A 25,975-nucleotide genomic window follows, 5' to 3' on the forward strand; every position below is an offset into this window, starting at 1 on the left:
AAAAATTTAAAAAATTACTACAAAAAATGATTAAAACTGGGCAAGAGTAAAGAAAATAACAAACTATAGCAGGTTGTATGACTTTTTAGACTATGGTTAGAGTATAAAATAGTCCTGTAGATTTTAGCTGGGGAGGGGGGAAAACCTATACAGTTTTTAATTTTTATATAAACTATAATCCAGTCCCAGAGCTGACCTTTGATTTTTTTTTAAACTTCTCTGCTTGTAAATTTGCATTCAAAGCCTTGTCCAATACTTCTGTTTGTTTACAGTTGCAGATATTATATTTTAAGTTTTATCTTTTATGATCCTGAAATAACCATTTATTATTTCGTTGGGTTTTTTTTAAAGAATAAAGTTTAAAATAAAACTATGGCAAGGTGGACTCTGAGGAATCTTCCTTTGTGTTTGGGATTTTATTTTCTGTGTGTATCCTGTACAGCGAGGTTGTCCTTCGTAACAAAGAAAAGAATGGAAACAAATAAAATTATTCCTTTTCTAAGAAAAACAGAACGGAACTTGTACGTGGCATTTTGTATTGGGTGTAGCTTTGAAATGTGCATAACTGATGGTTCAAGAGGCGAAGAGAGATTCACACTTTGCTTCTCTGAGGTTGTTTTTAAAGGAAAAAAAATAAAAGTGCGTTTTAAATCCTGGCTGGTCCCGCACGTCCGCCTGTGGGTTCCTTCTTCTCGGCCCGGCTCGCCCCCACGTGCCCAGCTCCTGCCCCCCCCCGGGGGGCCGGACCGAGCTACCGGCACGCGGCCAGGCCCGGCGGGGGGTCTGGGGGCGGGGAGTTCCGCGGGCCCCGCCCCCCCGGTAATTAGCGGAAGGGACGTTCGGGCTCCGCGGGAGGTCAAAGGGCGCCGGGGTCGGGGGTTATTTTAGCCTCCTGGGACTACTTCCGGTCACATGATCTCTGCTGGCGGAAGCGGCTGAAGCAGATCCGGGCGGAAGTGAATCGCTCCGGCTCCGCCCCCGTCCGCTGCTGCCCCCGGGTGCTCGGCGGCAGCGAGACGAGCCGCGGCCATGGAGGCGGTGAGAGCGCGGCCGGGGCCCCGGGGAGGGGGGTGTCGCCGGAGCGGCAGCCCCCGTCGGTCCGCGTGGGGAGCCGGCCCCCGGGATCGGGCCCCGCGACCCTTGGGGGCCCCGCCCGGATCGGGCCCCTTTCTCCCCTCCGGCTGGTGCCCCCGGGGGTGCGTCGCCCCCATTAACTTCCCTCGTGGTGGGGGGTCTGGGGGGGCCCCTGGAGCAGAGACCCCCGGCACGTGCCCAGCCTCAGTCGATGCTGCTCCTCGGGGGCCAGACCTGCCCCCCCCCCGGTGTCTCCCGCCTGCTCCGGGCCCAGACCCCGGTGTGGGGCGGCCGCCTCTACCGAGCCTGGGCCCCCGATGCCCTGGCCAGGCCGCGCCAGCGGGGGCCCGGGGCAGAGAGCGAATCGTCCGGTGCCCCTGGCCAGGCCGGCTCCGGCGCCTCGCCCGGGTGGGTGGCACCGCCTGGTGCAATGGCCCTTGGGCCACGCCGTGTCCCCCCTCGGCAGCCAGGCTGGCCCGGGGCCAGGGCACCGGAAGGGTCGTTTTCCCAGAGGTGGCAGGTGAGCAGGGCTTTCCCTGTGGCCCCATGGTGCCCTGACCAGCTGGGTGCCCCCTGGCAGCCTTGCCTGGGGCCTCCTCTCCCTGGCTCCTGAGCCGTGACCTTTCCTGCCCAAAGCCCGTTTCTTATTCATATCCTGGGAGCTCTCTCTGTCCCGTGCCCGCGGAGCCCTGCCAGGGAGCTGGGGAGCCCCTCTCGGGCTGCAGCCCAGACCCATGGCCTGGGCATGGATTCCTCTGGGCTGTCACGGTGCCGTGGGGCTGTGCACAGGCAGGGGGCTGCTCCTCTGGGGGCATCCCGCACCTCCCAGCTCGGTGGTGTGAGCTCCGTGTCCAGCCCAGCCTGTGACCACATCCCCCATTTCCTCCTCCTAGGCCTTTGCTGTGCTGAGCCCCGAGCTGGGGACTCTGCCGTGTCTCTGGTCAGCTCCCTCGCTGCCCCAGCTGAGACACTGCCAGAGAGGGGGCCTGCCGGGCTCTGGGGGCTCTTGGCCTGGAAGTAACGTTCAGGGCTGGACCAGCTGCGGTCCCTGCCCACCTGCTCTGTGAGCGCCCTAGGGGTTAAAATCCCCACCCAGGGCAGCCAGTGGAAGTTGGAGGCCAGAGAGCCGGGTGGGATTTGCTCCCAGCCCCACTGCTTGGCTTTAGGCACAGACCTGGGTGCATGGGGCAGTCCTGTGCTCTGGGACGTGCTGGGGGAGCACCTTGTAACTGACCAGGCAGGGCCTCCCTGTGGCCATGCTTCTCTGCAGCAGGGAGGCCCGGGGGGGGGGGGAGGGGTTGCTGAATCTGGGTGCTGGGGCAGTGCCCGCGGGCTGGTGCTGTCAGCGTTTCAGGCAGGCTGGAGGATGCCCGGCCTAAAGGGAGAGAGCCCACAGATTAGGGCTATTGGGGAGTCTGCGGTCAGCCTGAGCCGATGGCTGAGCCCCAGCCAGGCAACCATTGCTGGGGGTTTAGTGGGATTGTGGTTGGGGTGCCAGGCCTGGTCTAAGTCCTGTCGTGGCAGTGGCCGTGGTGGGATGAGCTGGGGGGACTCAGTCTGGTTCCTGCCGGAGAAATGTCCCCGTGGTCTCCATGCTGAGATGCGGCTGGATCTGGGACTGGCCCCACCCCTTGGCCGGCCGGCTGGCCCTCAGGCTCCCTCTGCCCCGATGGTTCATCCAACGGCACACCGCTGCCGCGCCATGGTCACCAGGGTCTGTCAAGGTGCTAGATCTGTGTCCTGGGCGCACGCCGGCTGGGCCTCCTGCCCCCTCCATCGCCCCTTCTCTTTCTGAATTGGGGGCAGGATTCTCCCTCCCTGTCCCGAGCACTGGGGCAGGGTTGCTGTGCGCGGGTAACCAGCTGCCGGGCTCTGCCGCAGAGGTGGCTGCCTGTCGGAGGGATGAGAAGCGGTTCCTGGGTGCGGTTTGCGAAGCGCCCTGAAATAAGTTGAGAAGTGGTCGCTCCCTTGTAGCAGCCGGAGCTTCCTCGAGAGCCAGGCCAGCCCTGGGACGGAGCCAGGTTTCCTCTCTGAAAAGGAAAGTGAAAAGTGCGGCTTGGCTTTCGCTTCCTCTCGCAGCTCCCTGGCTGAGGCGGCCTTGCAGCCTGAGGGGTGTTAGGGCCCCAGCCGCCCCACCTAGAAACCCAGTGCTGCTCGGCTCCCTTTGCACTAGGGAAGGAGCGGGTTCGAGCAGGGGCTGGGAGCCAGGACTCCTGGGTTCTTTCTCACCCAGCTCTGCCGCACTGTGTGGGCAAGTCACTTCCCTACTCAGCTGGGCCCAGGCATTGCTGCTGGGGCCGGCGGGAGGTTAGAGGAGCCCTGGCTGGGTGGGGTGGGAGTTCCCCTAGGAATGGGCAGGGGAAGGAAGCCTGCTGTCCTGCCTCTTGTGCTCCATGCCCTGAGTGGGATGGGTAGCCCCGGGCACGGGGCAGGGGCACTTTAAAATGATCTCTGAAAAAGGCTTTTTAAGGTGCTGCAAGAGCAGAGCTGCTGGAGGGGGGAGTGGTGGCCTGCAGAGTTGGAAGGGGGTTACCCACAGGAGCAGGGCCGGGGGGGGGTCCTGCTGTGTGTGTGGGGGGGGTTGCCTGCAGAGTGGGGAGGAGATTACTCACAGGGTGTGGGGAGGTGCCTGCTGTGTCTGTTTGAGGGGGGGCTGCCCGCAGAAGCAGGGCTGGAGGGATGCCCACTGTGTGTGTGTGGGGGGGGGGTTGCCTGCAGAGTGGGGAAGGGGTTACTGGCAGGGTGGGGGTGCCTGCTGTGTGTGTGTGGTGGGGGTTGCCCACAGGAGCAGGGCCAGAGGGGTGCCCGCTGTGTGAGTGTGGGGTGGGGGTTACACGCAGAGTGTGGGGGGTGCCCACTGTGTGTGTGTGGGGTTGCCTGCAGAGTGGGGAGGGGGTTACCCGCAAGGGGGGGGTGCCCACTGTGTGAGTGTGGAGGGGTTACACACAGGGTGAGGGGGTGCCCACTGTGTGTGTGGGGGGTGCCTGCCCGCAAGGGGTGGTGCCTGCTGTGTGTGTGGGGTTGGCTGCAGAGTGGGGAGGGGGTTACCAGCAAGGGGAGGGGGTGCCTGCTGTGTGTGTGGGTGGGGGGTGTCTGCAGCAGCAGGGCTCCATGGTCCCTTCCCAAAGCAATGAGTCCGTGTTCAGCTGCTCTCCCGCCCCGTGTCTTCTATCCAGTGTCCCTTCTTGCTTCTCCTCTTCCCAGCAGCTGCTCTGCTCGGGGGGAGGGTCTCGTCTCGGGGCTGGGGGCACAGCGCTGTGGGTCGCCGGGGGCGTCTCTCATTTCTGTCTGTCTGCAGGGCCCGGTTCCTGAAAGCGTTGCCGAGAAGTGCCCCCTGGCACCGGAAGGTGAGGGCTGGGCTGGGGCTGCTCGCTGCCTGAGGCAGACGGGGGTCGGGGACCGTCCTGTCCGGTGTTTCTAGGCCAGCCCTAGCAGGGGCGTGTCCAGCCTCCCAGGACGGAGAACAATTTATCACCCTCCTCAGGCAGCAGTTCTCAGCCCCCAGGGTTTTCAGCCTGTCCTCGCGGCTCCTGGGGCTGCTCCGTCGGGCCCATTCCCCTCGCCACGCAGTGCCCAGCGCTGGGGGAGCCTGAGCTAGGCACGGGCTGCAGGAGCCATGCAGGGGAGGGGGCATGCGCCCAGACTGGGAGCAAGAGCTGCTTCTGGGGACAGGACTCCCATGACCTCCCAGACCTTCGCCCCCATACACCCTGGGGGCACCGCGTGCCCACCTCCTGCCCAGTCTCACTGCCAGCGCAGGCCCCTGCACTCCCCTCCCCCAGCCCCCTGACAGCGCCTTCTCCCCCCAGACGTGGAGCCCGGCAGCGGGGTGTACTCCTGCTTCATGAAGTCCCATCGCTGCTACGACCTGATCCCCACCAGCTCCAAGCTGGTCGTCTTCGACACCTCCCTGCAGGTGGGTGCTCCACCCTGGCAACCCGGGGGGGCTGGACAGGGCGTGGGGAGACTGGCCCTGGCTATGTGTGTGCCCACACCCCAGGGTGGTCCCCCATGGCACAGATGTGCTCACCCCAGGGGGCAGGAGGCCCAGAGACTGGCTTCCCTGGGCACGGCCCCCAGTGCTGGCTGCTCAGGGTGCCCCACTCCCATGACCTCTGCCAGGCCCCTCAGCCCCCGGGAGCTCTGACAGGCTCTGCCCCCCCCCCCCTCCGCTCTGACGTGTGTCTGTGTTGGGCTGCAGGTGAAAAAAGCCTTCTTCGCGCTGGTCACCAACGGTGTGCGGGCCGCCCCGCTGTGGGACAGCAAGACGCAGAGCTTTGTGGGTAAGTCCGGGTCAGGGCTGGGGGCCAGAAGGGCCCTGGGGAACGGGCTGCCCGGAGGCTCCTTGCCCCTCTCACTTGCTCTCTCCCCTATAGGGATGCTGACCATCACCGACTTCATCAACATCCTCCATCGCTACTACAAGTCGGCCATGGTAAGGACAGGCACGCCCCCCGCCCACCCCCCCCGTGCCAGGGATGGGTACCCGCCCCCGGCTCCATGCGCCCCGGACCCTGCCAGCTTCGTTCCCGTGGGACTGGGAGTCATAGCCGAGCCCCCAGCAATGGTCACCAGGGTCATGCCCCTCAGTCCTGGGTGTCTCGCCCAACTGGCGTGTTAGTGCTGAGGACTCTGCCCCCCTCCCCCCGACACAGCCCCCAAACTGCACCTGGTCCAACTGCCGAGATGACTGAGGCTGACTCCCCTCCCCCGGTGTCTAGGTTCAAATCTACGAGCTGGAGGAGCATAAAATTGAAACGTGGCGAGGTAAGGGGGTGCGGGGGGGTGTTTAGGGGGCACGGGGGGGTTCGCCAGGCTGTTTGGGGGGGTGGGGTGTTTGGGGGGTGAGGATGAAGGAGAAGTGGGGAGCACTGTGTGGGGGAGGTGCAGTGGTGCCAGGTGGGGGGAGCTATGGGGCACCGTGCTGGGATCCCCTGGGCTCTGCAGCACCCCCTGTGCCAAGGGCAGAGCTGGACTGTCTCCTACCAGAAGAAAGCTGCTCCAGGCCCATGTGCCTGCCCCACGGTGCCCCCTTCCTTTGGCTGGGACCCAGCCTGCACTGTGGGCCTCGCTGAGTGCGTCTCCTCTCCCCCCAGAGGTGTATCTGCAAGACTCCTTCAAACCGCTGGTCTGCATCTCCCCCAATGCCAGGTAAGACCTTGGCTGCTGCCCGCCCGGCTCGCTGGGGGCTCCCCATGCCCTCTGGGAAAGGGGGCGGTGGGGGACCAGGCCTGGCCCAAGACCCCGTGGGGGGGACCCCATGTTCAGTGGGGGCTGGGCCGCTCTGGTCTCCATATGATGGTCACAGGCGCTGGGGCTGTGGGCTGCCATCCAGTGCTAGCCGAGAGCCCAGGATCCCGGCACAGGCCGCTGGCCTTCCCCACCCTCGCTGGGAGTGAACCCAGGAGTCCGGGGGGCTCTGCCCATGCTCGGGGCACCTGTCTACCCCGCCCCTCTGTCTCGCAGCCTCTTCGACGCCGTCTCCTCGCTGATCCAGAACAAGATCCACCGGCTGCCCGTCATCGACCCGGACTCGGGGAACACCCTCTACATCCTCACGCACAAACGCATCCTCAAGTTCCTCAAGCTCTTCGTAAGTCCTGCCCGCCGGGGTCCTCGCCACGTGGGGGCTCGTGTAATCCGCCCCCTTGCTGCCCTGGCTCAGGTGCCTGGCCTGTCCAGCCGACCCACAGCGGGAACACGCCCCATACAGGCTGCCATGCGGCGCCGAGGAACAGCTGCATCTGCCCCGCTCGGCCCGGGGCAGTGCTGCCCAGCCCCTGCCGTCGGGCCGAGAAGGTGGTTAGTGCCGCTCTCCTCTGGCTGCAGGGGTCCCCCCCACCCCTCCCCAGCCTGGGCCGGTGGCACATGACACCCCCTCCCCCCCCCGAATTCCCCGCAGATAACAGAGGTCCCAAAGCCGGAATTCATGGCCAAAACGCTGGAGCAGCTGAAGATCGGCACCTACGCCAACATTGCCCTGGTGCGCCCCAACACGCCGCTCTACGTTGCGCTGGGCATCTTCGTGCAGCACCGCGTCTCCGCCCTGCCCGTGGTGGACGAGTCAGGTGAGGGGGAGAACATGGTGTGTCCCACCCTGAGCCCGCAGTCTCCGTATCTTCCCCCGAGCGACGGGCCCAGAGCCGCGCCCCCAGGCAGGAGCCTGCCAGCCCCCACTCCGGAGAGGGGATGGTCCTGGGGCTGCGGATCATTCCTCGGCACACAGGTCTAGCCTGGACTGCCTGCGAGCTCCCCGGGGGCCAAGCCAAGCTGAGACCCACCCATGCAAAGCCACAGGCCCCCCGAGGCAGCGTGCCCAACAGGAACGCGCCAATCCCGAGCCGCCGTGCCAAACCAGAGCTTTGTCTGCGCAGCCGGGCTCCTGCTTCCCGCACTCCCGCATCCCCCTCCCACGCTCAGCTCATCCTCAGCTCCCAGCACGAGGCCGGGCCCCCAGAGGACCCTATCCCTTCTCACCAGCCCTTCCCCTTCTCTGTCTCAGGTCGGGTCGTGGACATTTACTCCAAGTTTGACGTCATTGTAAGTACCGCCCCCAATGCCAGGGCGGAGGAGGGCTGCGCTGGCTGGTGGGATGGGGGTACCTGCGCCAGCTGGTGGGATGTGGGCGGGGATGGGGGTACCTGCACCGGCTGGTGGGATGAGGGGGGAGCTGGGGGGATGAGGGTACCTGCGCCAGCTAGTGGGATGGGGGAGGAACTGGAGGGATGGGGGGTACTGTGCCGGCTGGTGGGACTGGGGATGTGGAGGGGGTGAGGGGTACCTGCGCCGGCTGGTGGGGTGGGTGCTCTCCCCACTTGGCACATGGGTGCCCCACACAGAGCCCCGAGGCGTTGCCTGGGGTGGCTGTCACTGCTGGGCGTGGCTGAGTTCAGCCCACTCCGGGGGGCAGGTTGCTGTGGGGCAGAATGAGCAGCGGGTGGGGTTTGCTCTGGGGCCAGCGAGTGCAGCTCCCCCCATTCCCCCCCGTGCCCAGAACCTGGCGGCCGAGAAGACGTACAACAACCTGGACGTGACGGTGACGCAGGCGCTGCAGCATCGCTCGCAGTACTTCGAGGGGGTGCTCAAGTGCTACAGACACGAGACCCTGGAGACCATCATCAACCGCCTGGTGGAGGCCGAGGTAATCACTCCCTGCCCCCCTGGAGCCCCCCATACCCCGCGGGGCCCTTCCTATCCCCCCATGGTCCCTGGAGCCCCCCATGCCCTGTGGGCCCCTCTATTCCCCCATGGCCCCCCCATACCCCATGGGGCCCTTCCTACCCCCCCATGGTCCACGGAGCCTCCCATGGCCCCCCTATCACCCATGGGGCCCCTCCTATCCCCTCGATGCTCCTCTGGAGCCCCCCCATGGCCACCCCATACCCCGCAGGGCCCTTCCTATCCCCCCATGGTCCCTGGAGCCCCCCATGTCCTGTGAGGCCCCTCTATTCCTCCATGGCCCCCCCATACCCCACAGGGCCCTTCCTGTCTCCCCATGGTCCCCGGAGCCTCCCATGGCCCCCCCATACCCCGCAGGGCCCCTCCTATCCCCTCATGCCCTGCGGAGCCCCCTATGACCCCCCCCATATCCCATGGGGCCCTTCCTACCCCCCCCATGGTGCCTCCTATGGCCCCCCTATCACGCATGGGGCCCCTCCTATCCTCCTGATGCTCCTCTGGAGCCCCCCATGGCCACCCCATGCCCTGTGGGGCCCTTCCTGGAGACGGATACAACCCAACCCAGCAGCTAGAGTGGGAGACCAGGGGCAGGGACGATTCTTCCCTCCCAGTCAGCCTGGCCCCCCCGGGCAGTGACCTGGCCAATCCCACCCCACCCTGCCCACAGCTCCGCCTCCCCCACTTCCTGTCCCAAACCGCAGTGTCAGTAGTGGGGGGACCAAGCTCCCGTGGGCTGCAGGGCCCCTGCCTGACCGCGGTTGGTCGGTCACTCTGTCTGTCTCTGTCTGTCTGTCTGTCTGCGCAGGTCCACAGGCTGGTGGTGGTGGACGAGAGTGAAGTGGTGAAGGGCATCGTCTCCCTCTCTGACATCCTGCAGGCGCTGGTGCTCCCGGGCGGGCCCTGGCCCTGAGGGGGGCGCCCCACTGCCTGTCTGAGACTGTCGCCGAGGTGGGGCTGTGAGTGACAGGGACCGAGGATGCTAGACCCCCCCGGCACCCATCACGCGTTGGCCCTGCCACTGCTCCACCAGCATCACGCCTCCCGAGCCAGCTGCACACCGGCCAAAAGCCAGCAATAAACCCCCCAATTCTCCTGGGCAGGCTGGGTCCCAGGCCCCACCAGCGCGTCACTTGGCCGGGGGGATGCTTGCTGGCATCCTGCACTGGTGCTGCCAGCCCCTCTGAAACGGCTAGGGAAGCCCTGTGTGATCAGCTGCCCCACGGTGCTGGATCTGTTCCCATTTCTGCACCCTGGGGCCCTTTGGCCACCCCTGGGGGGCTGGAACAGTTTCCTTATTTCATCCCCCACCCCCCAGGGGTCAGAACTCAACCAGTTCCTGCCCTGCAGTGCCCCACAGCCCTGCCCCCAGGCATCTGGAACTCCACCCCCCATTCCCCAGTGATTCCCCCCTTCCCTAAAAGTCCAAACCCTGTTTTTACTGAGCACCGTCTTCACAGCCTGGCGCCAGAGCCCCGGCCTGGGGCGGGGGCCTCACTCACTCTTCCTCTCGCTGCCGCGAGGTTGGAACCTGACACGCCCAGCTTGAGTTGGAGTCTGGGCCGGCAGCCGTTGGGGGAGGAGGTTCCCAGGTGCTTGTGCCCGGGGCCCCCTGCCCGTGGCATCTGCACCCATCGCTGCTCGGTTACTGTAAGTCTAATAAAAACCAGGCCATGGGTCTGGATGAAGTTACTCTTGGGCGGCTGTGTAAGTGGCCGATGGACCAGTCTGAGTCATTAGCAAGGGGCTGCTATGAAACTCGCAGGGCGTCTCTAGCAGGGGCCCACGGGGCTCGGTCCTGGGTCTGCTGCTCGGCCATATTTTCATTAATGACATGGCTGATGGTGCAGAGAATGCTTAGAAAATCTGTCGCTGACACCAAGCTGGGTGGGCTTGTGAGCACTTTGGAGGGGAGGATTTGAATTCAAAATGACCTTCCACATGATGAAATTCCACGAAGACAAGTGCAAAGTACTTCCCTTAGGAAGGGAAACTCTAGGGCGCAGCTACACCAGGGGGAGAAGTGGCCTGGTGGTAGCACGGCCGGAAAGGAGCTGGGGGTCCGAGTGAACCACAAACCAAATGAGCCAACAAGGTGTAGCTGAGAAATGGCAAATGTCGTCCTGGGGTGTGTTAAAGGAGCGTTGTGCATCAGACAGGCCGGGTGTTGTCCCACGCTGCTCGGCGCTGGGTCCAGTCCTGGCATCATGCTGCTGTGGGGGGGTTAGTGCAGGACCGGCCAGAGCAGAGCACCAGGAACAAGCCAAGGGTTCGAGCCCCTGGCCTGGGAGGAACGATTCACACCCAGCATGGGGAGTCTGGAGCGCAGGGGGGACCTGCGAACTCTGCAGATCTGTTGGGGCTGGGCCTCAGCCGGGTCCTTCCAGCCCCACTTTCTGAGATTGTATAAACAACCCCCCCTGCCCTGCAGGATGCACCCCCCTCCCCCAGGCAGGGCGAGAGCCCCAGTGTTGGTCAAGTCGCCCAGTGCCCCACTGAAAGGTGCCTCGGTACCAGGATGCCGTGAGCGGGATGAGAACCTGTGTGGAACAGAACAAATCCTGACCCGCAGAGCCCTGGTAGCCCAGCCCTGTGGTCACCCAGCCTGGGGCCTGGGCTCTACTAGCTCCTGAGCTGGGCCCTGTAAGAGCTTGAAACAGCTGCCCTGGGGGATGCGCTCAGTGCTGGGGCGTCTCCCTCGTCCCAGCAGGCGGATTTGAACCCGTCACTGCTCGGCTCCTGGTCCATTGAGGTGTTGTATGTGAAGTGCCGCCCAGGCTCTTCAGGGGGAATAAGGCAGCGCCACGCTTCTTGGCGATACATGTATCACCATCAACCCTGTATCATACGCACGTGAGATCTCGTGCACACGCTCGACCTTGTTACCAGTGAGTTCCTCCCCTTCACTGCCCAGGTGAGTTAGAGGGGGGAGCCGGGCTTCTGCTGATCCGGATCGGTGCTCCATGTTGACAAGGTGAGACCCAGGGTCCTGTGCAAGACCCCTCACATCTATAGCAGTGTCCCTCTGCTGCACAGCTGGACCAGCTTCAAAAATGTGTCTGTTGGTCCTTGTTCTGCTGCTCTGAGTGTTGTCCCAGTGCTGCGCAGAGGGTGTTCCCCAAAGCAGCTGCTGGCTTCTGACCCCCATGGCTGGCAGTAGGTCTGTGCTGCTTCAGTGAGCCCCCTGGACACTTCATTGTTCGTGGGTCTGGCTCCCATCCCCTCTCCAGCTGTTGGTGCTGCCTTCCACCCTGCCTCATTCACACCTCGCTCATTCAACAGGGCCATTGATTAAAGGGGGGGGGGATCTTATTCTACTCTGAGCAAAAAGACATTTTTTGAACATTAGCCCGAGGCTCAGTGCCATGTGTTCTACAGGCGGAGCTGACACGAAGTTGTAGGAACATGGGGGCATAATACAGAGTCATATGGAAGCTTAACGCAGAGATTTATCTACAGAGGGACCCCTGGGACCTGCCCCCGCTGGAGCACAGTGCAGGGCCTGCTGTCCCCCCTCCCGAGCCAGTGGGTGACGGGGGGCTTTTGGCTCCCCATGGGGCTGGCTGTCCTGTCTGCCCCACTGTGTGACCCTCCCGGGGCAGGGTGGCCGGGAATCCGCTGAGCCTGCGCTGTTGTCCAGCCCGTAAATCCCTGTTTGTTCCACCGGTGGGTTTTCTAAAAGGGTGGAAAGTGCCGGGGGCGAGGGGGGGCTGTAGGACCCCTCCTCCAGACGCCAGCCTCTGCCAGCTCCCTGGCTCAGACCAGCAGGGGAGCCGCTGGGCCGGGAGGGGTGACCAGGCAGCCCAGGACAGCAGCGGGTCTGGGGGCGTCTGCAGCGAGGGGTAAGGAGGAAGGGAGCGTGGGGTAGTGGTCAGAGCTGGGCGCCAGGACACCTGGGTTCTGAGCCCGAGGGAGCAGTAAGTACATGGCTGGGAGTCAGGACTCCTGGGTTCCTCTGCTTACAGGAGCCTCCTCAGAGCCCAGGGACCCCGGCCTGGCTCCAGGGCCCTGCTGGCATAGGTTGGGGAGCCCAGCTGCTGTCTAACACCCCCCCCGCCTGAAGGCATCGGCCTCTCACTACCTGGGCCTTGCCCCCCCGCCCCCAGCAGCAGCCACTACAGTCCCACCATGGCTTGGGCTGGAGCTGCCTCTGACCTGTGGGGGGGCAGGGAGCGTGGGGACAAGGGCAAGGCTGGGAGCAGCATGAACTTAACTAGGAGCCACTTGTCTTGGGGGGGGCTCAGCATAGGCTGCCAGGCGCAGACAGCAGGGGAGGGGGTGACGGGGGCACAGGGGTGCCAGGTGCAGGCTTCAGGGTGGGAGCGGGCTGGAGGGTGCAGGCTGCAGGGTAGAGGGGCAGAGGGTGCCAGGTGCAGGATGAGAGGCCTGGGGGTGCCAGGTGCAGGGTGGGAGGCCTGGGGGTGCCAGGTGCAGGCTGCAGGGGGGCTGGGAGGGGGTGACAGGTGCAGGGTGGGGAGGGTGCAAGCTGCTGGCTGCAAGGGGGGGCAGGCTGCAGGGTAGGGGACAGAGGGTGCCAGGTGCAGGATGGGAGGGGGGCTGGGGGTGCCAGGTGCAGGGTGGGAGACCTGGGGGTGCCAGGTACAGGCTGTAGGGGGGGTGAGGAGGGGGTGACGGATGCAGGGTGGGGGGAGCACCTTCACACCCGTCCTCGCTCATCTCCTGCCTCGGCTCCCCTGCCACTGGGGAGGCAGCCACAGCCCTGGTGCCTCCTCGGGCAGTGCTGAGCCAGGCACATTCCCTGCCGGGTAGGAGGCTATGAGGGACACGGGGGGGGGGGTGAGCAGTGACACCCGGAGCCGCCTGCTCCTGTCAGCTCTTCCGTCCTGGCGCCAGGGCCCTGCCGTCCCGCTGGGGTCGGGGTCCGAGAGCTGCGCGGGCAGGTGGGGCCGTGGCTCAGCGGGTTTGGAGGCTCAGGGAGGTCCCTGGCCAGGCCGGAGCCCAGCGAGGGACGGAAACAGGCAGCCAGGTCACGGGGGGCACTGCTGGGGGAAGGGCTGAGGGGTGGGCACAGGGTGCGGCTGAACTGGGCCTGGTCTCGTCTCCAGCACTGGGCGCAGACTGGGACCTTCCTGCCTCGGGGGCCGGCTCCTGCTGGCCCACCTGAGACCCCTGACCCCGGCCCGGTCGCCTGGGTTCTCAGGCAGGGACCCTTGTCACCAATGTACACCCTGGCCAGGGCAGATCAGAGCCACCCCCCAGCTGCTCTGCCCAGAGGAACAAGCCCCAGCCCAACTCGTCGGGACTTCCCCCCCATGTCCCCTCGGCAGAGCCCCCCCAGCCCCTCTGGGCAGAGCTGGAGCCCGGCTGGGGCCCGTTGCCATGCCGGCGCCTGGTTGCTAGGTTTCGCTCGGAGCCGGCGTGGGCTGCAGCACGTTGTGCCAAACCTTGTAATTTGTGCGCTTGCTGCATCTCTCGGGGTGATGGGGGGGGTCCCTGTGTAAAGCCTAGGGGGGCCTGAGCCCTGACCAGGCGAGACATCCTGGCTCCCAGCCCCAGGCCCCTCCCGGAGCTGGGGATCAAACCCAGGCGTCCTGGCTCTAACCACTAGACAGAGCTGCCCCCTCCCCCCGGCAGGGCTGGGAGGTGACATGACACAGGGGGAAGCAGCTGGGAGGCCCTTTCAGATGAGGGGGCAGATACTCCCAGCGCCTTGCAGCGGCCTGCGCTGCTGGGGGGGGGGGCGAGAGCCCCATTAACCCAGCAATGACCCTGCACGGGCCACAGGCTGAGCTGAGCTCTGCCCAGCTGGGCTTGCGGGAGGGGCCCGTCAACAGGTACATGGGAGCAGCCCGGGGTCTGGGGCATCAATTGGGAAGGGGGTGTCCCCTATCAACAAGCTCTCGCCCCCTAGATCACATAGTGGCTCGCAGAGCAGTCGGGGAGCAGGCAGCATTCATGGGGTTCGCCTGCAGGTGCTGCCATCATCCAGGGCCCAGCCAGGCACCCAATGGGTGCTGGAGGGGGCGGGGGGAGCGGAGCATCTGCAGGGTACCAGGAGAGGGGCCATGTTGCAGGACCTGCTGGGGAGGGTTGCATGTGTTTCAGGGCGTGCATGTATATATGTGTGCGTGTGTGTGTGCGCACACATACTGCATGTGTTCCAGAGCGTGCGCACACCGAGTGTTCTGTGCGAGTGTGCATGTGCATGTGTGTGTGCACTTGTGTGTGTCTGCACATGTGTGTGCGTGCACGTGCATGTGTGTGTTTGTGCATGTGTGTGTGTGTGTGTGTGTGTGTGTGTGCGTACGCAAGCTGCATGCCTGTCTCCCTGTGTGCACGCTTTGTTCTGGCGGCTGGCAGGCTGGCACTCACCCGCCCGCACAAAGCGCTGCTCCCGGTGCATGTTGCCGACACAGCCCTGGCACGGAGCTCCCAGGCTCGCAAGCAGCCCGTGGGCACAGGCAGCCCCAATCCCTCCCTCTCCGCGTAGTGCTCCGTCGGGGGCTAGCCCAGCTCACGGCGGCCGGACAAGCAAGTCCCCTGGGACCATGCTGGGCTGCCCGGTGCTGGGGGGCCCTGGGCAGCGGGGGGCACCAGGCACTGGGCACCTGCAGATCTGCAAGCGGACGGACCTGCTGGTGGTTGAGATTAACACGGTCTCTTGTTGCAGCCACAGCAGCGCCATGGATCCAGGGCACTGGCCTGCGCGGGGCCCCGGCACCCCCTGGATCTACCGGAGCATCTCGGGGGAGTACGCGTGAGTCAGGGCCTGTCTCACTAGATCATTCCTCCCGGCGGGGGCGGAGGGCACCGCTTCGCAAAGCTTTCCCTAGGCCCGTGTGCATGAGCTGGGGGCTGCAGGTCGGGAGTGAGGGACATCAGCAGAGCTGGGGAAGTGGGAAGCCGAGGGCTGGGAGAGAAGGGGCTGCGGGTCGGGAGTGAGAGGCACTGGCAGAGCTGGGTGGGGGGGAGCCCAGGACTGGGCTAGATGGGGGCTGTGGGTCAGCACTGGGACGCGTCTCCCCTTTCCCTGGCATCAACCCAACAGGGCGCCCCCCTGCACTGCTGGCCAAGGCTCCCAGAGTACCATCAGTCACCCATGGCAAACCCCCTGCAGTCCCTGCCTATCCCCCATCCCATGGGTGGGCACCCAGGGCACTGCTGCCCGCCGCCTTGGCCAGGAAAGCCAGGGGGTGTCTGCCAGGGTGGGAGGGGCAGTGCTAGGAGCAGGGTCACCCGATGCTCCACCCCAATGTGCCCCTCCAATTAGCGGGACCTCCCCCCCACATATCCCACAGTGAGCTATCCGGGACCTCTGGGCCCCCCTCACAAGCAGGCTAGCAGTGGGTGGGGTGGCCGGGTCCCCTCCCTCCAGGCCGGGCCCTGAGCAGGTGGGTCTCTCTCTGCCTTGCAGGTGTCGGGAGAAGCACTTTGAGGCTGAGCTGTGGCCAGCCCTGCGGCCGGGGCCCCGTGTGCACCAGGACTCCACGTGGAGCAGGTCGATTCCTCTGCCCCAGTCGCCCTCCAGCGGCAACCCCCGGGGCCTGCGGCTGCTGGGGAAGGGGGTTCGAGGAGACCGCGACGCCCCCAGCGAGAGGAAGCCGAGGGGCAGCTCGGAGGGCAGGAGGGGCTCGGGCTGGGCGGCCCCCCTGGAGAGGAGGGGGCAGGGGGCAGCAGCCAGCATCCTGGGCAGGAGGTGGCTGGCAGGGAGTGCCATGGAGGTGCTCCCAGCCGGGCCCCCCAGCTATGAGACCCACATGCTAAGGCGGCTCCGGGTGGGGCAGGGCAGCCGCAAGTCGAACGAGCCGCGGCCCCCACCCTACATCTCACCCCCTGCCTATGACGCGCCCCACCGCACCCTCCCCACCAAGCGGCCCCGCGCCGCCCCCGCGCCGCCGGCCGCCAAGCGGGGCCGGGCAGCACCCCATGGGAAGGGGCCCGCCGGGGGCAGCCCAGAGCCTGCTCCTGGCTCACGTGGCCCCCAGCAGCGACTGGCCAGGCTCCCCCATGAGGTCCTGGGTGGCTGGAGCTACCATGCGGGATCGGGCTCCCTGGGGCGCCGCACTGGGTCGGGGCTCTTGTGCCTGGGGCTGGAGGGTGCAGTGCAGTCCACGGCCCGGGGCGGCTCGGCTGAGTCCCTCTTCCACCCACTCTCCAGCCCAGACAGTGGCAGCCACACACTGCCCCGGGCAGCCGGAGGGGCTAGCAGGGCCCGCAGCTCCGGGGGCTGGGATGCAGCAGGGCCCGGCTCTGCCCCAGGCCGACAGCGACTCCCCTCCGGCTGGGGCTTTGGCTACGCAGCCAGCTCCACGGGCAGCACCAGGAGTGGGCAGAGGGAGGGCTGGGAGCAGAGAGGCCGGCCAGAACGCAGGGCACCCCCCTCTCCCTGCCCCGTGGGGCAGGCACCTGGCCAGGCCCCCACAGCCGGAGGCCAAAGCCGTCATGGGGGCATCTTTGTGATCGATGCCACCTGCGTGGTGATTCGCGCCAAGTACATCCCACCCCCAAAGCGAGAGCAGGTGCGGCTTCTGGGGTCCCCCCCGCCCCGGGACCCAGCCTCTCCATGCCAGAGGCTGCTCCTGGCCAGCCGACCCCACCTTGGAGCCTCCGAGCGGGCAGCATGGCCCCCACTCCCTTCCCCCGGTGACGGCTCCCTGGGGGAGAGGGCGGCTCGGCTCTTGGGGCTCCCCATGGCTGAACTGGGCCTGGAGGAACCACAGGGGGCCTGTGCCCAGCAGGAGAACCCCGGGCACTGGAGCCAGCAGGTGGGAGCAGATCTTCCTGGCAGCCCGGAGCGGCTGGTGGGGGGCCCCAGAGTGCATGGGCTGCCCAGCCCGGCCGCTTCCCCCAAAGAGCTGCCTGGGGTCCCGGGGGACAGCACCAATCCCTCTGTGGAGCCGGGGCCAGGTTGGGGCAGGGAGGCTCCTGGGAACGGTTCCAGTCACGGTGAGCCGCAGGCCCTGCCCCCTCGAGCCCGGCCCTGTGCCAAGCGCCCGGCGCTCTGCACCCGCGACCTGCGCGAGGCCGTGTCCCGCATCCGCCGCCACACGGCGCCCGACTCGGACACGGACGAGGAGCCCGAGGGCCTGGCCCCGCACAGCCACATGGCCTGGAGGGGGCGCCCTCGCCATGAAGCCCTGGCCTGCAGCAGCAGCAGCCTGGAGAGCAGTGGCTCCGACGCCACCGTGGTCCCAGCTGGCGAGGGGGCGCCCCCGGGGGCAGTGCCAGAGGCTGGGGAGCCAGGGCAGGAGGCCTGGGGTGGGGGCCAGCAGGGGTTGGAGATGAGCAGGGCAGCGAAGCCCAGAAGTGGGTGAGGGCGATGGAGGGGGCCTGCCCTGCTCGTGCGCCCTGCACTTTCCTCCCCTCACCCCTGCCCACCTCTCTCCTTCTCACATATTTAGGAGGGGTGGGCCTGGCAGGGCGTGCCCAAGAGGGGCGGGGCCTAGTGGGATGGGGCTTGATGGGGCAGGACCAAGCCTGGCAATTCAAATACCCCTTAGATTTGGGAGGACAAAGTTGACCCCCAGAAGGGCTCATCACCAGGGTGGGGCTGGGAGCCCAGCGGGGTGCAGAGAGCTGACTGAAAGGGGAGAACCAGCTTAGACCCAGCTAGGACCCCTGGGCTGCGCTCCTGTGTAGCCTGAGGCGGGTGCCCCTCCCCAGTGGGGGTCAGGACAGGCCCATCAGAGCCAGCATGGCATCCCAGCCCTAGTGCCCTTCCTGCCAGAGCCGTAACAAGGCATTTTGGCACCCGGGGTGAGTGCGTGTATTTGCACACACGCCCATCGGGTTTTTTCATCATTTCCCCCCCATGGCTTTGCACCCTGGGCAGCTGCCCTGCTCACCCTGCCCTGGATACGGCCCTGCTGGGGGGCAGTTAATGGAGGCGTCTGTGTCTCTATCCCAGACTCTTCTGTGTGAATCGAACCTGCTGTAAAATGGGCCACAGAGAAATAAACCCCCCTGGGGGCTTCTGCCCCAACCTTGTTGCCGTCTCTGTGAGTTTATATCCTGACCAACCCCTTGCTACTTGCAGCTGCCCGGGCCCGGGACTCCGTTAACTGTCCGGCCCCAAACTCCTGTACAGCTTTGCTGACAAACAGCTGCAGGGCTCTGCCCCAGAGGTGGTTGCATTTCAGTGCTGGGTGAGGGATTCCCTGTGCCTCCAAACAGCAAGCTGCGCCCCACCCCAGAGACAGCTGCATTTCATTGCTGGGTGAAGGATTCTCTGTGCCTCCAAACAGCTGCTGCGCCCCACCCCAGAGACAGCTGCATTTCATTGCTGGGTGAGGGATTTTCTGTGCCTCCAAACAGCTGCTGCGCCCCACCCCAGAGGCAGCTGCGTTTCAGCGCTGGGTGGAGCAATTGCTGGGCACAGAGGCTTTGGGCTCCTTTGAGATGAAAGGCCTTATGAATCCCTGGTGCGAGTTCCTGTTCCTGGCACCAGGGTTGAAAACCAAATGCCCAGAGAGAGGGTAGACGAGACCCTTCCTCCCCGCCCCGTGCACATCCCAAAATAACTGAGAGGTGCCTTGAGGGGGCCTTTCCCGGAACCACCGCTAGAGGGCGCGACGCACCCAATTTTCATCCTCTCGCCACTGAGCGCCTGAGCCGGCCCGCGGGCCGGGAGCTGGGCCCGCGGGCCGGGCGTGCGGGGGCTCCGGGCGCGGCTCGGTTCTGGGGGGAGTTTCACCCCACCCCCATCGCAGCTCCCTCCAGCAAAGCGCTACTGAATAACATGAGTCTGTGGAGGCCAGGGGCTGGGAGAGAACCCAGGAGTCCTGGCTCCCAGACCCCCCCTCACCCAGTGGACCCCACTTCCCTCCCATAATAGAAACCAGGAGTCCTGCCCCGCCCCCCCGCGATGCATGAATCCTGGGTGGGGTATTTTGGTGCTAGGGGAGGCGTGGCTCCCCGCTGGCAAGGGGGGGCAATGAATGAGGGAAGCACCCCCCCCTTGCCACCCTTCGGTTTGGGCTGTGGCAGAGGGCTCTGACCTCACGGGGCACCTGGGGAGCTGCTGGGACTCCAGCGAGTGAGTCACCGGGGGGGCATGGCAAAAAGCCCCCCCCCCCCATGCTGGGACAGCCACCACCGCTTACTCATTCTGCCCATGGGGGAAGGATCCCCCAGCTGGAAAGAAAACAAACCGCACAACTAATGTGTCCAATTTGCACTTTATTTAAAACCAGCTCCTCCCCCACCCTCTGGCCCTGTCATTATCTCCCTGACACAGGTCTGCAGCCACCGACCCGACCCGGGAGCCAGGAGGTGCCATGCGCCAGGCAATGAGCTTGGAACCCAGGAATCCTGGCTGATTCCCGCTCTGCCCAGCTGGAAACATTCCCCCCCCCAGTGCTGGGAATGGAACCCAGGAGTCCTGGCTCCCAGCCCCCCTGCTCCAACCTGATTAGACGCCTCTGCGTGCCCCGAGCCAGGGAGAGAACCCCAGAGTCCTGGCTCCCAGCCCCCCTGCTCCAACCTGATTAGACCCCTCTGCCCGCCCCGAGCCAGGGAGAGAACCCCAGAGTCCTGGCTCCTAGCCCTCCTGCTCCAACCTGATTAGACCCCTCTGCCCGCCCCGAGCCAGGGAGAGAACCCCAGAGTCCTGGCTCCCAGCCCTCCTGCTCCAACCTGATTAGACGCCTCTGCCCGCCCCGAGCCAGGGAGAGAACCCAGAGTCCTGACTCTCAGCCTTCCCCCCTCTTGCTTTAACCACCTAGACCCCACTCCCTTCCTGTAATTGGAAATGGAACCCAGGTGTCCCAGGCCTGCTCCCAGTCATCCCCCTCACCTGGTCTAACTCCTCCCTTTCTTTGTTTGCCCCTGTGGAGTGCCAGACCCTGGCCCCAGGGCTGGTGCTTCCATTTAGGTGACGGGCACCAGAATTTGAGGAGGCAGCATTTTGCCACCCTCGGCAGCAATTCTGCGACGGGTCCTTCACTCGCTCCGGGACCTGCAGCCAAAGTGCCCCGAAGACCGGGAGCGCAGAAGGACCCCCGCCTAGGGTGCCAAAAACCCTGGCACCGCTCCTGCCTGGCCCTCTCCCCTCTCCTCAGTTGGCTGGAGCCCCAGCCTGGCCCTCGGTCCCTGTGCCAAGCCCCACCCCGAGCCTGGCCCTTGGTCCCCATGCCAACCCCCCCCCAGACCTTGGGGCAAAGATTCCAGCTTTCCCCCCCCCGCCCCAGGCTCGCTGCAGGGGACTCATCTCTTGCTGTCCTTTCGCTAACCCCGTCTCTCCTGGCGCCCCTGACTCCGGCCGCCCCCCCAGCCGGCGCGGTGTCCCAGATTCCGGGCAGGGGTGAGCTCGGCTCTGAGTCACACGGGTAAATATAACCCCCAGCGCGGGATCCTGCTGCCAGCCACTCACTTTCCTTTTTTAAGGAGCCTTTTCGAGGTGGACTCCGCCCACAAACACAAAGGCCTGGCGCTGGCCCGCTCTCCCGCCCCCCTGCAGTGCCAGCCCGAGCCCTATTTCAGGACTGCCATGACTTTCTCGCCCTGTTTCCTTTTAAAGGGACCCCGGCAGGTTAAAAGCCCCACCCCTCACCCCCCAGCTGGAGGGCTCCCGTCCGGGTGGCTTGGTCAGAGGCCCCAGGTGCAAAGTTCTGCTCAACCTCGGCTGCTGGGATCCCGCGTTGCCCCGGAGAGAGCTGGGGGCTCTGGCCCAGAAGGCCCAGTGCCCATCGTCTCCGGGCCGGAGAGCTCAGCCGGTCACCCTGGCCTCTGGCCCACCACAGCTGGCTGAGCCGGATCCTGCATGAGCCACTTGGCTGAGCGCTCCTGTGGGTCTCCCTTACTGTTCACTCTGGCTGAGTCCTGCCCATGACCCCTGGGGGGCAGCCCCACACGCAGGATCACCGTCCCCTGGCCCCATCCCCTGGCTCAACCATGGAAAAGGCTCTGGGTCCCCTGGCTTGTCACGTGACCTGCGTCCCGGAGCGTCTCCTCTCGGCTGCGCGGTCAGGTGGCCCCACCTGGGCACGCAGCTGGGCCGGACGCGGAGCAGGAATGGTGGAGTCGTTGTGGATCGTGCTGAGTGTTGTGGGAGGGCCTGGTAGGGCTCAGGCCCCACCGTGCAACGAGCTGTAGACAGAGACAGGAGCCGATTCCTGCATCACACACCCCATCCTCCTTCCCCAGGAGTCACTTGCCCCAGGGCAAAATGCAAACCCCAGAGGTGGTAGTTTGCACCCACTGGGGTAAGAACTGCCCAAGGAGCAGGTGGGCCGGGACACTAGTTTGGGGGTGGGGAGGGGCACAAAGGGGGCCCATGGCTCAGACCATGGGGGCTTGTGCTCCTGGAGGCAAGCGGTTTGGGTCCCAGCCTGTAGTACTTTCTAGGCCTGATTTCAAGGGGTGCAGCGCAGCTATGGATCCCGCCTGGCACTCAGCCGAGCCTCCCTGAAAACCAGGGGCCACTTGGTCCAACTGGCCTCAGCTGATGGAAGCCCAGGGGCAGGTGGGGAGCTCGCGCTGCGGCTCCTTCATCCCTTGGCATGTCTGCTGGGACAGGGTGGATCCGGCGTGTGGCTTCCATGACACCTGGAGGGAGCTGAGACCCACCAAACTCGACTCACGGCACCGTCTGACGGGAACAACCTGCTGGAGCTGCCAACCGGGGCCCAGACTGGATCCAGCCACTCACAGGTGAGAGGTTCCCACCACCAGCCCACCCCGTCCGAGCCCGCCTGGCTTGCTAGGCTACTCTTCACCGCTGCCCCCTGGTCTCTGCATGCCCAATGCAGGGTGTTTCCCCATCAGCCCTGGCCCCCAGTGGCTCCAGGCTGAGGGTGGGTGGGTTTGGAAATGGGCCACAGAGCCCAGGTGATTGGTGCAGCCCTGCCCACCGCTGCTTGGACTAATCCCTATGGGTCCTGAGCCCTGTAGTGCTGACAGCTAGCAGAGATTCTCCTCTGGCAGGAGTGGCAGGGGCCAGGAAGCTTGGACTCCTCTCCCGCTGTCTCCCCAGGTGCCCATACTGAGCCAGGCAGCCCCAGGAGCCAGCCAGAGCAGAGCCCAGTTCGGGAGCACAGGGGTCTGGGCTAGGCTCGGTTCTGCTTCACCCCCGCATGGCGGGATGGAGATGCCCCCAGAGCTCAGGTGAAGCCAGCTGGGGGCTGGGCGCTCTGAGCACTGGGGGTGTCAGGCCCCCAGGCACTGGGAGGGCACCCCCTGCCCTGGCACTTGCCTGGCTCCATGGTAGTGAAAGCCGATGCAGTGAGCGCGCCACAGACTGCAGGGGAAGGCCGGGATGACGGTTTCCATGAGCTGAGCGCTGCCCAAATCCCTCCCAGCTCCCTGCTGAGAAAATGACCTTCTAAATCCAGCTCTGGCCGGCGCCAGAACCCCAGCTGCCCTCGGCCCCCAAACCCAGCACGAGCCTGCTGAACTCCGGGGGTGATGGGCTGCGCCCCCCGCAAACCCTGCTCCCCTGTAAATCACTCGCTAGCTCTCCCGGGGCCCTGCCCCTGGCCTTGAGTCTGAGCCCTCCCCACGGTTCCATGGGTGCTCCATGGCTTCAGCACCCACAGAGAAAAATGAGTGGGTGCTTAGCACCCCCTGGCAGCCAAGCTCCCCCCCAGCACCTCTCATCTCCCCGTGGCCCCGCCAATCTACCCCTGCGCCTCCCGCCGGATGCAAACAGCTATTTCACAGCATGTAGGAAGGGGGAGGGGGCGAGACGGGGTGGGGGCTTGGGGAAGGGGTGGAGTGGGGATGGGGTGGGGCCTGGGATGGGGCAGGGGCTTGAGCACCCCCCGGATAGGAAGGAAAGTTGGCACCTATGCCCCACGGCACTGTCCCCAGAAGCCCCGTGTCCTGGGGGTGTGTGTGTGTATGCACATGAGTGTGTTCCCACACATCCCTCTGTGCGTGTGTGCACTGCACCTGCGGGGGGCTGTCTGTCCCCACATTGAGCACGGGCCTGCCACGCAGGTGTGCATGGGGTGCGTGAGTGTGTTTGGAACCTGTGAACACATACGGTGGCATTTAGGTGCCGGCAGAATCCATGTGTATGGATCGTGTGTGCGTGCACACATATTTGTGGGTGGGTGTGAGTCACTGGCTGTGTGTGTGTGCACACGGTACTGCGTGTGTGTGTCAGTTCGGGTGTATGTATGAGAGGTGGTAGGTGTGTGTGTGTGATGCACACAGTGTGTTGCTGCAGGAGACACACATTACACCAGCTGTGAGAGAGGCTGACTCCGGCTCGGCTCTCCTTTCGCTGCCAGCCAGGTGGGCCTGCGGACTCTCCCTGACCTTTGACCCCAGCCATGGCCAGGGCAGTGGGGGCGAGCGGGCGGCGGTGCCCACAGGTGGGCTGGGCGAGCTGCCCAGGGCCCTGGCCACGCAGCCTCTGACTGTGCCGGGTGACAGAGGAGCTGCCCGCTCCCGCCGGCAGACCTGCAATTAGGACAGATCCTGGCTCGACCACAAGCCCCAAATTCCCAGCGGGGGCCTCTCGTCTGGGATGCCCGGGGCAGCGCAACGTCACTGGAGCATTTCCACTGCAACCCCCGCTGCGGCTGGGAAAACTCCCCCTTCCCTGGGGGGCGGGCTGGGAGACCTCAGCCAGGGCAAGAGGGTGTGCCCGACTCCCCCAATCCCCCTTTGTCCTGTTGGTCTGTCCAGCCTGGTATCACCCCCCCACACTGGATCTAAGCACTGGGCCTGCCCCATGCCCAGGGGGTGCTGGGAGGAGTACCCTGCATGCCTGGCATAGGGTGAGTGCTCGGGTATCCTGAGTGTCAGGGCCCCAGGCCATTGGGCCCAACCCAGGGACCTGGTTTCTGGCATGCCGGGAGCAGGCCGGCAGGGCAGGGCAGCACAGGGCAGGGGGAAAGGAATGTTACATGGGATTGGGGGGGGCAGTGGAACGGGGCAGCTCTCCTCCCCCCGGGGGGGTGGGTCCTGCACCCTTAGCCCAGTGCTGACTTTCCAAACACACTGAAATCCACACAGCCCCTCGGGTAACTGACCTGCCGCCCTCTTCCCTGCCTGCCCCCGGACCCCCCCCCGGCATCGCTCCTGCCCTGCACCTGCAGCACCCCCTGCTGGCACCATGCTTTGCCCGCTGCTCTCTGGCCCAGCTGAGTGTGACTCTGGGCCTCTGTGCAGGAGAGACACCAGCGCTGGGCGCGGGGCCGGGGGTGGTGGTGCCATGAGGTGTTGTGTCTGTGGTGAGACAGTTGGGGGGATCCAGATGTAAACCCGCCACGCGCCGGAGGGAGTGCCTGAGTCACAGAAAGTGGCCAGCCCCCGCCCGCCCCATTCCTGTAACGCCCAAGGCTGGCCAGGCAATCTGCTTCCAATTTGCCTGGCCTGGCGCATCCCTGCAGGGCAGACAGGCAGCGAGAACCCCCCCTCACCTGATGGGCAGCTTGGGGGGCAGCAGAGGACACTCAGAAAGGCAACAAGTTTGGCCAGGTCTCAGCTGCCTTCCAGCGGCTGGGGATGATCATGACCCCCTCCCCCCACCCCTTCCATCCATGGGCCTCCCCCACTCTGGAGCTGCTAGCTGTTTTCTGTCCCGAATGGCTCCTTCCCGGCACAGCCGAGCTGCAATCTGGCCCTGATTGCAGGAAGGGCGCAATGTCGCTGCAGCCGCATCAGCTGGCTGGTCGCTGATCACCAGCTGGGGCGCAGTGGGGGGTCACAGCAGGTCCCACCCTCCCCCCCCAGCTGGGAGCAGCCCATATGCTGTTTGCCACGAGGCATTTGCATGTGTGTGAACGAGTGTGCATGTGCACCCATGCACGCACGTGTGGGTGTTTGTGTGTTCACGTGTGACATGTGAACACACAAACACCCACACGTACGTGTGTGCGGGCACACAACCAGGCCTTGCACCCCGTTGTGTGTCCGGGGACCCAGCACTCTGTCTCTGGTGTGCAGTGAGTCCCAGGGGCCTGACTGGGGAGCGGGCCCAGCCAGTGTCTCCCCTGCCCTGACCTCCCTCCCCAATGGCCACACACGCTGGGGGCAGGGCCGGGCCGGGTTTGGCCTCTCGCTGAACTGCCCTGCGCCAGGGAACGGCTCCCGCGAGCGAGCGGCACGCCCGGGCCCCGACTCACCACAGCCGGGAACAGCTGCTCACTCAACCACAGCCACCCTCTCAGGCCTGGCTCCCGGCCACGGGGCCTCGGGCATACGGCGTGGAGCCAGCGGGGGCCAGCGCCAGCAGGGCCTGGCCCCTGGGTGAAGGGACTGGGGGAGGAGCCAGATTGTCTCCTGCTGGGCCAAGCAGGAGTGTGGTGCAAGGTGGCAGGCTGGTGCCCAGATACCAGGGTTGTGGGCACACTGCAGACCAACCAACAGAGCCCTTGTGCAACTCACATGTCTAACAAGCCTTGGCGGGGCCGTCGCCATATGCCTGATATTCATCCAAGCAGGTTGGGGGGCGCAGAGCTGTGGGGGTAGGGCTGGGCTGAGGGTGCAGAGCTGCAGGCGGGGGCTGGGCTGGGCATCATGCAGGTGGCAGGCGGGGGCTGGGCTGGGCAGCAGGCGGGGGCTGGGCTGGGCATCATGCAGGTGGCAGGCAGGGGCTGGGCTGGGCGGCAGGCGGGGGCTGGGCTGGGCAGCATGCAGGTGGCAGGCGGGGGCTGGGCTGGGCTGGGCAGGCTGCAGGTGGGAGCTGGGCTGGGCATCATGCAGGTGGCAGGCGGGGGCTGGGCTGGGCAGCAGGCGGGGGCTGGGCTGGGCATCATGCAGGTGGCAGGCAGGGGCTGGGCTGGGCGGCAGGCGGGGGCTGGGCTGGGCAGCA

The 25,975-nt window shown here is 65.4% G+C and overlaps 2 protein-coding genes across 4 annotated transcripts; both read left to right on the forward strand.

Moving 5' to 3' along the window:
- Positions 1-984: 984 nt before the first annotated feature.
- On the forward strand, positions 985-9,942 carry PRKAG1 (protein kinase AMP-activated non-catalytic subunit gamma 1). Of its 2 annotated transcripts, none has more exons than XM_050924940.1 (11): positions 985-1,038; positions 4,373-4,421; positions 4,884-4,990; positions 5,276-5,509; positions 5,796-5,841; positions 6,171-6,225; positions 6,541-6,667; positions 6,977-7,142; positions 7,577-7,614; positions 8,069-8,215; positions 9,059-9,942. In XM_050924940.1, the coding sequence occupies exons 1-11, from the start codon at positions 1,030-1,032 to the stop codon at positions 9,161-9,163; spliced, it is 1,083 nt and encodes a 360-aa protein (XP_050780897.1). In that variant the 5' UTR covers positions 985-1,029; the 3' UTR covers positions 9,164-9,942. The 2 variants fall into 2 exon arrangements, with proteins under 2 accessions (XP_050780897.1, XP_050780896.1); XM_050924939.1 differs by lacking the exon at positions 985-1,038 and having other exon boundaries at positions 4,150-4,421; positions 5,276-5,357; positions 5,451-5,509.
- A 4,025-nt stretch (positions 9,943-13,967) lies between these two features.
- Positions 13,968-18,198, forward strand: DDN (dendrin). 2 transcript variants are annotated; one of them, XM_050924910.1, is made up of 3 exons: positions 13,968-14,045; positions 14,882-14,968; positions 15,626-18,198. In XM_050924910.1, the coding sequence occupies exons 1-3, from the start codon at positions 13,975-13,977 to the stop codon at positions 17,523-17,525; spliced, it is 2,058 nt and encodes a 685-aa protein (XP_050780867.1). In that variant the 5' UTR covers positions 13,968-13,974; the 3' UTR covers positions 17,526-18,198. The 2 variants fall into 2 exon arrangements, with proteins under 2 accessions (XP_050780867.1, XP_050780866.1); XM_050924909.1 differs by lacking the exon at positions 13,968-14,045 and having other exon boundaries at positions 14,518-14,968.
- Positions 18,199-25,975: the final 7,777 nt, after the last annotated feature.

This window comes from Gopherus flavomarginatus, chromosome 16 (assembly GCF_025201925.1).
Source record: "Gopherus flavomarginatus isolate rGopFla2 chromosome 16, rGopFla2.mat.asm, whole genome shotgun sequence".
In the NCBI taxonomy this organism is placed as follows: domain Eukaryota; kingdom Metazoa; phylum Chordata; order Testudines; family Testudinidae; genus Gopherus; species Gopherus flavomarginatus.

Coding starts and splice junctions, on each gene's coding strand:
- PRKAG1 (XM_050924939.1), top strand. CDS start 4,205: ATGAGTCCGTGTTCAGCTGCTCTCCCGCCCCGTGTCTTCTATCCAGTG. Junction 6,226..6,540: donor TGCATCTCCCCCAATGCCAG/GTAAGACCTTGG, acceptor TCTGTCTCGCAG/CCTCTTCGACGCCGTCTCCT. Junction 8,216..9,058: donor ACCGCCTGGTGGAGGCCGAG/GTAATCACTCCC, acceptor CTGTCTGCGCAG/GTCCACAGGCTGGTGGTGGT.
- DDN (XM_050924909.1), top strand. CDS start 14,613: ATGTTGCCGACACAGCCCTGGCACGGAGCTCCCAGGCTCGCAAGCAGC. Junction 14,969..15,625: donor AGCATCTCGGGGGAGTACGC/GTGAGTCAGGGC, acceptor TCTGCCTTGCAG/GTGTCGGGAGAAGCACTTTG.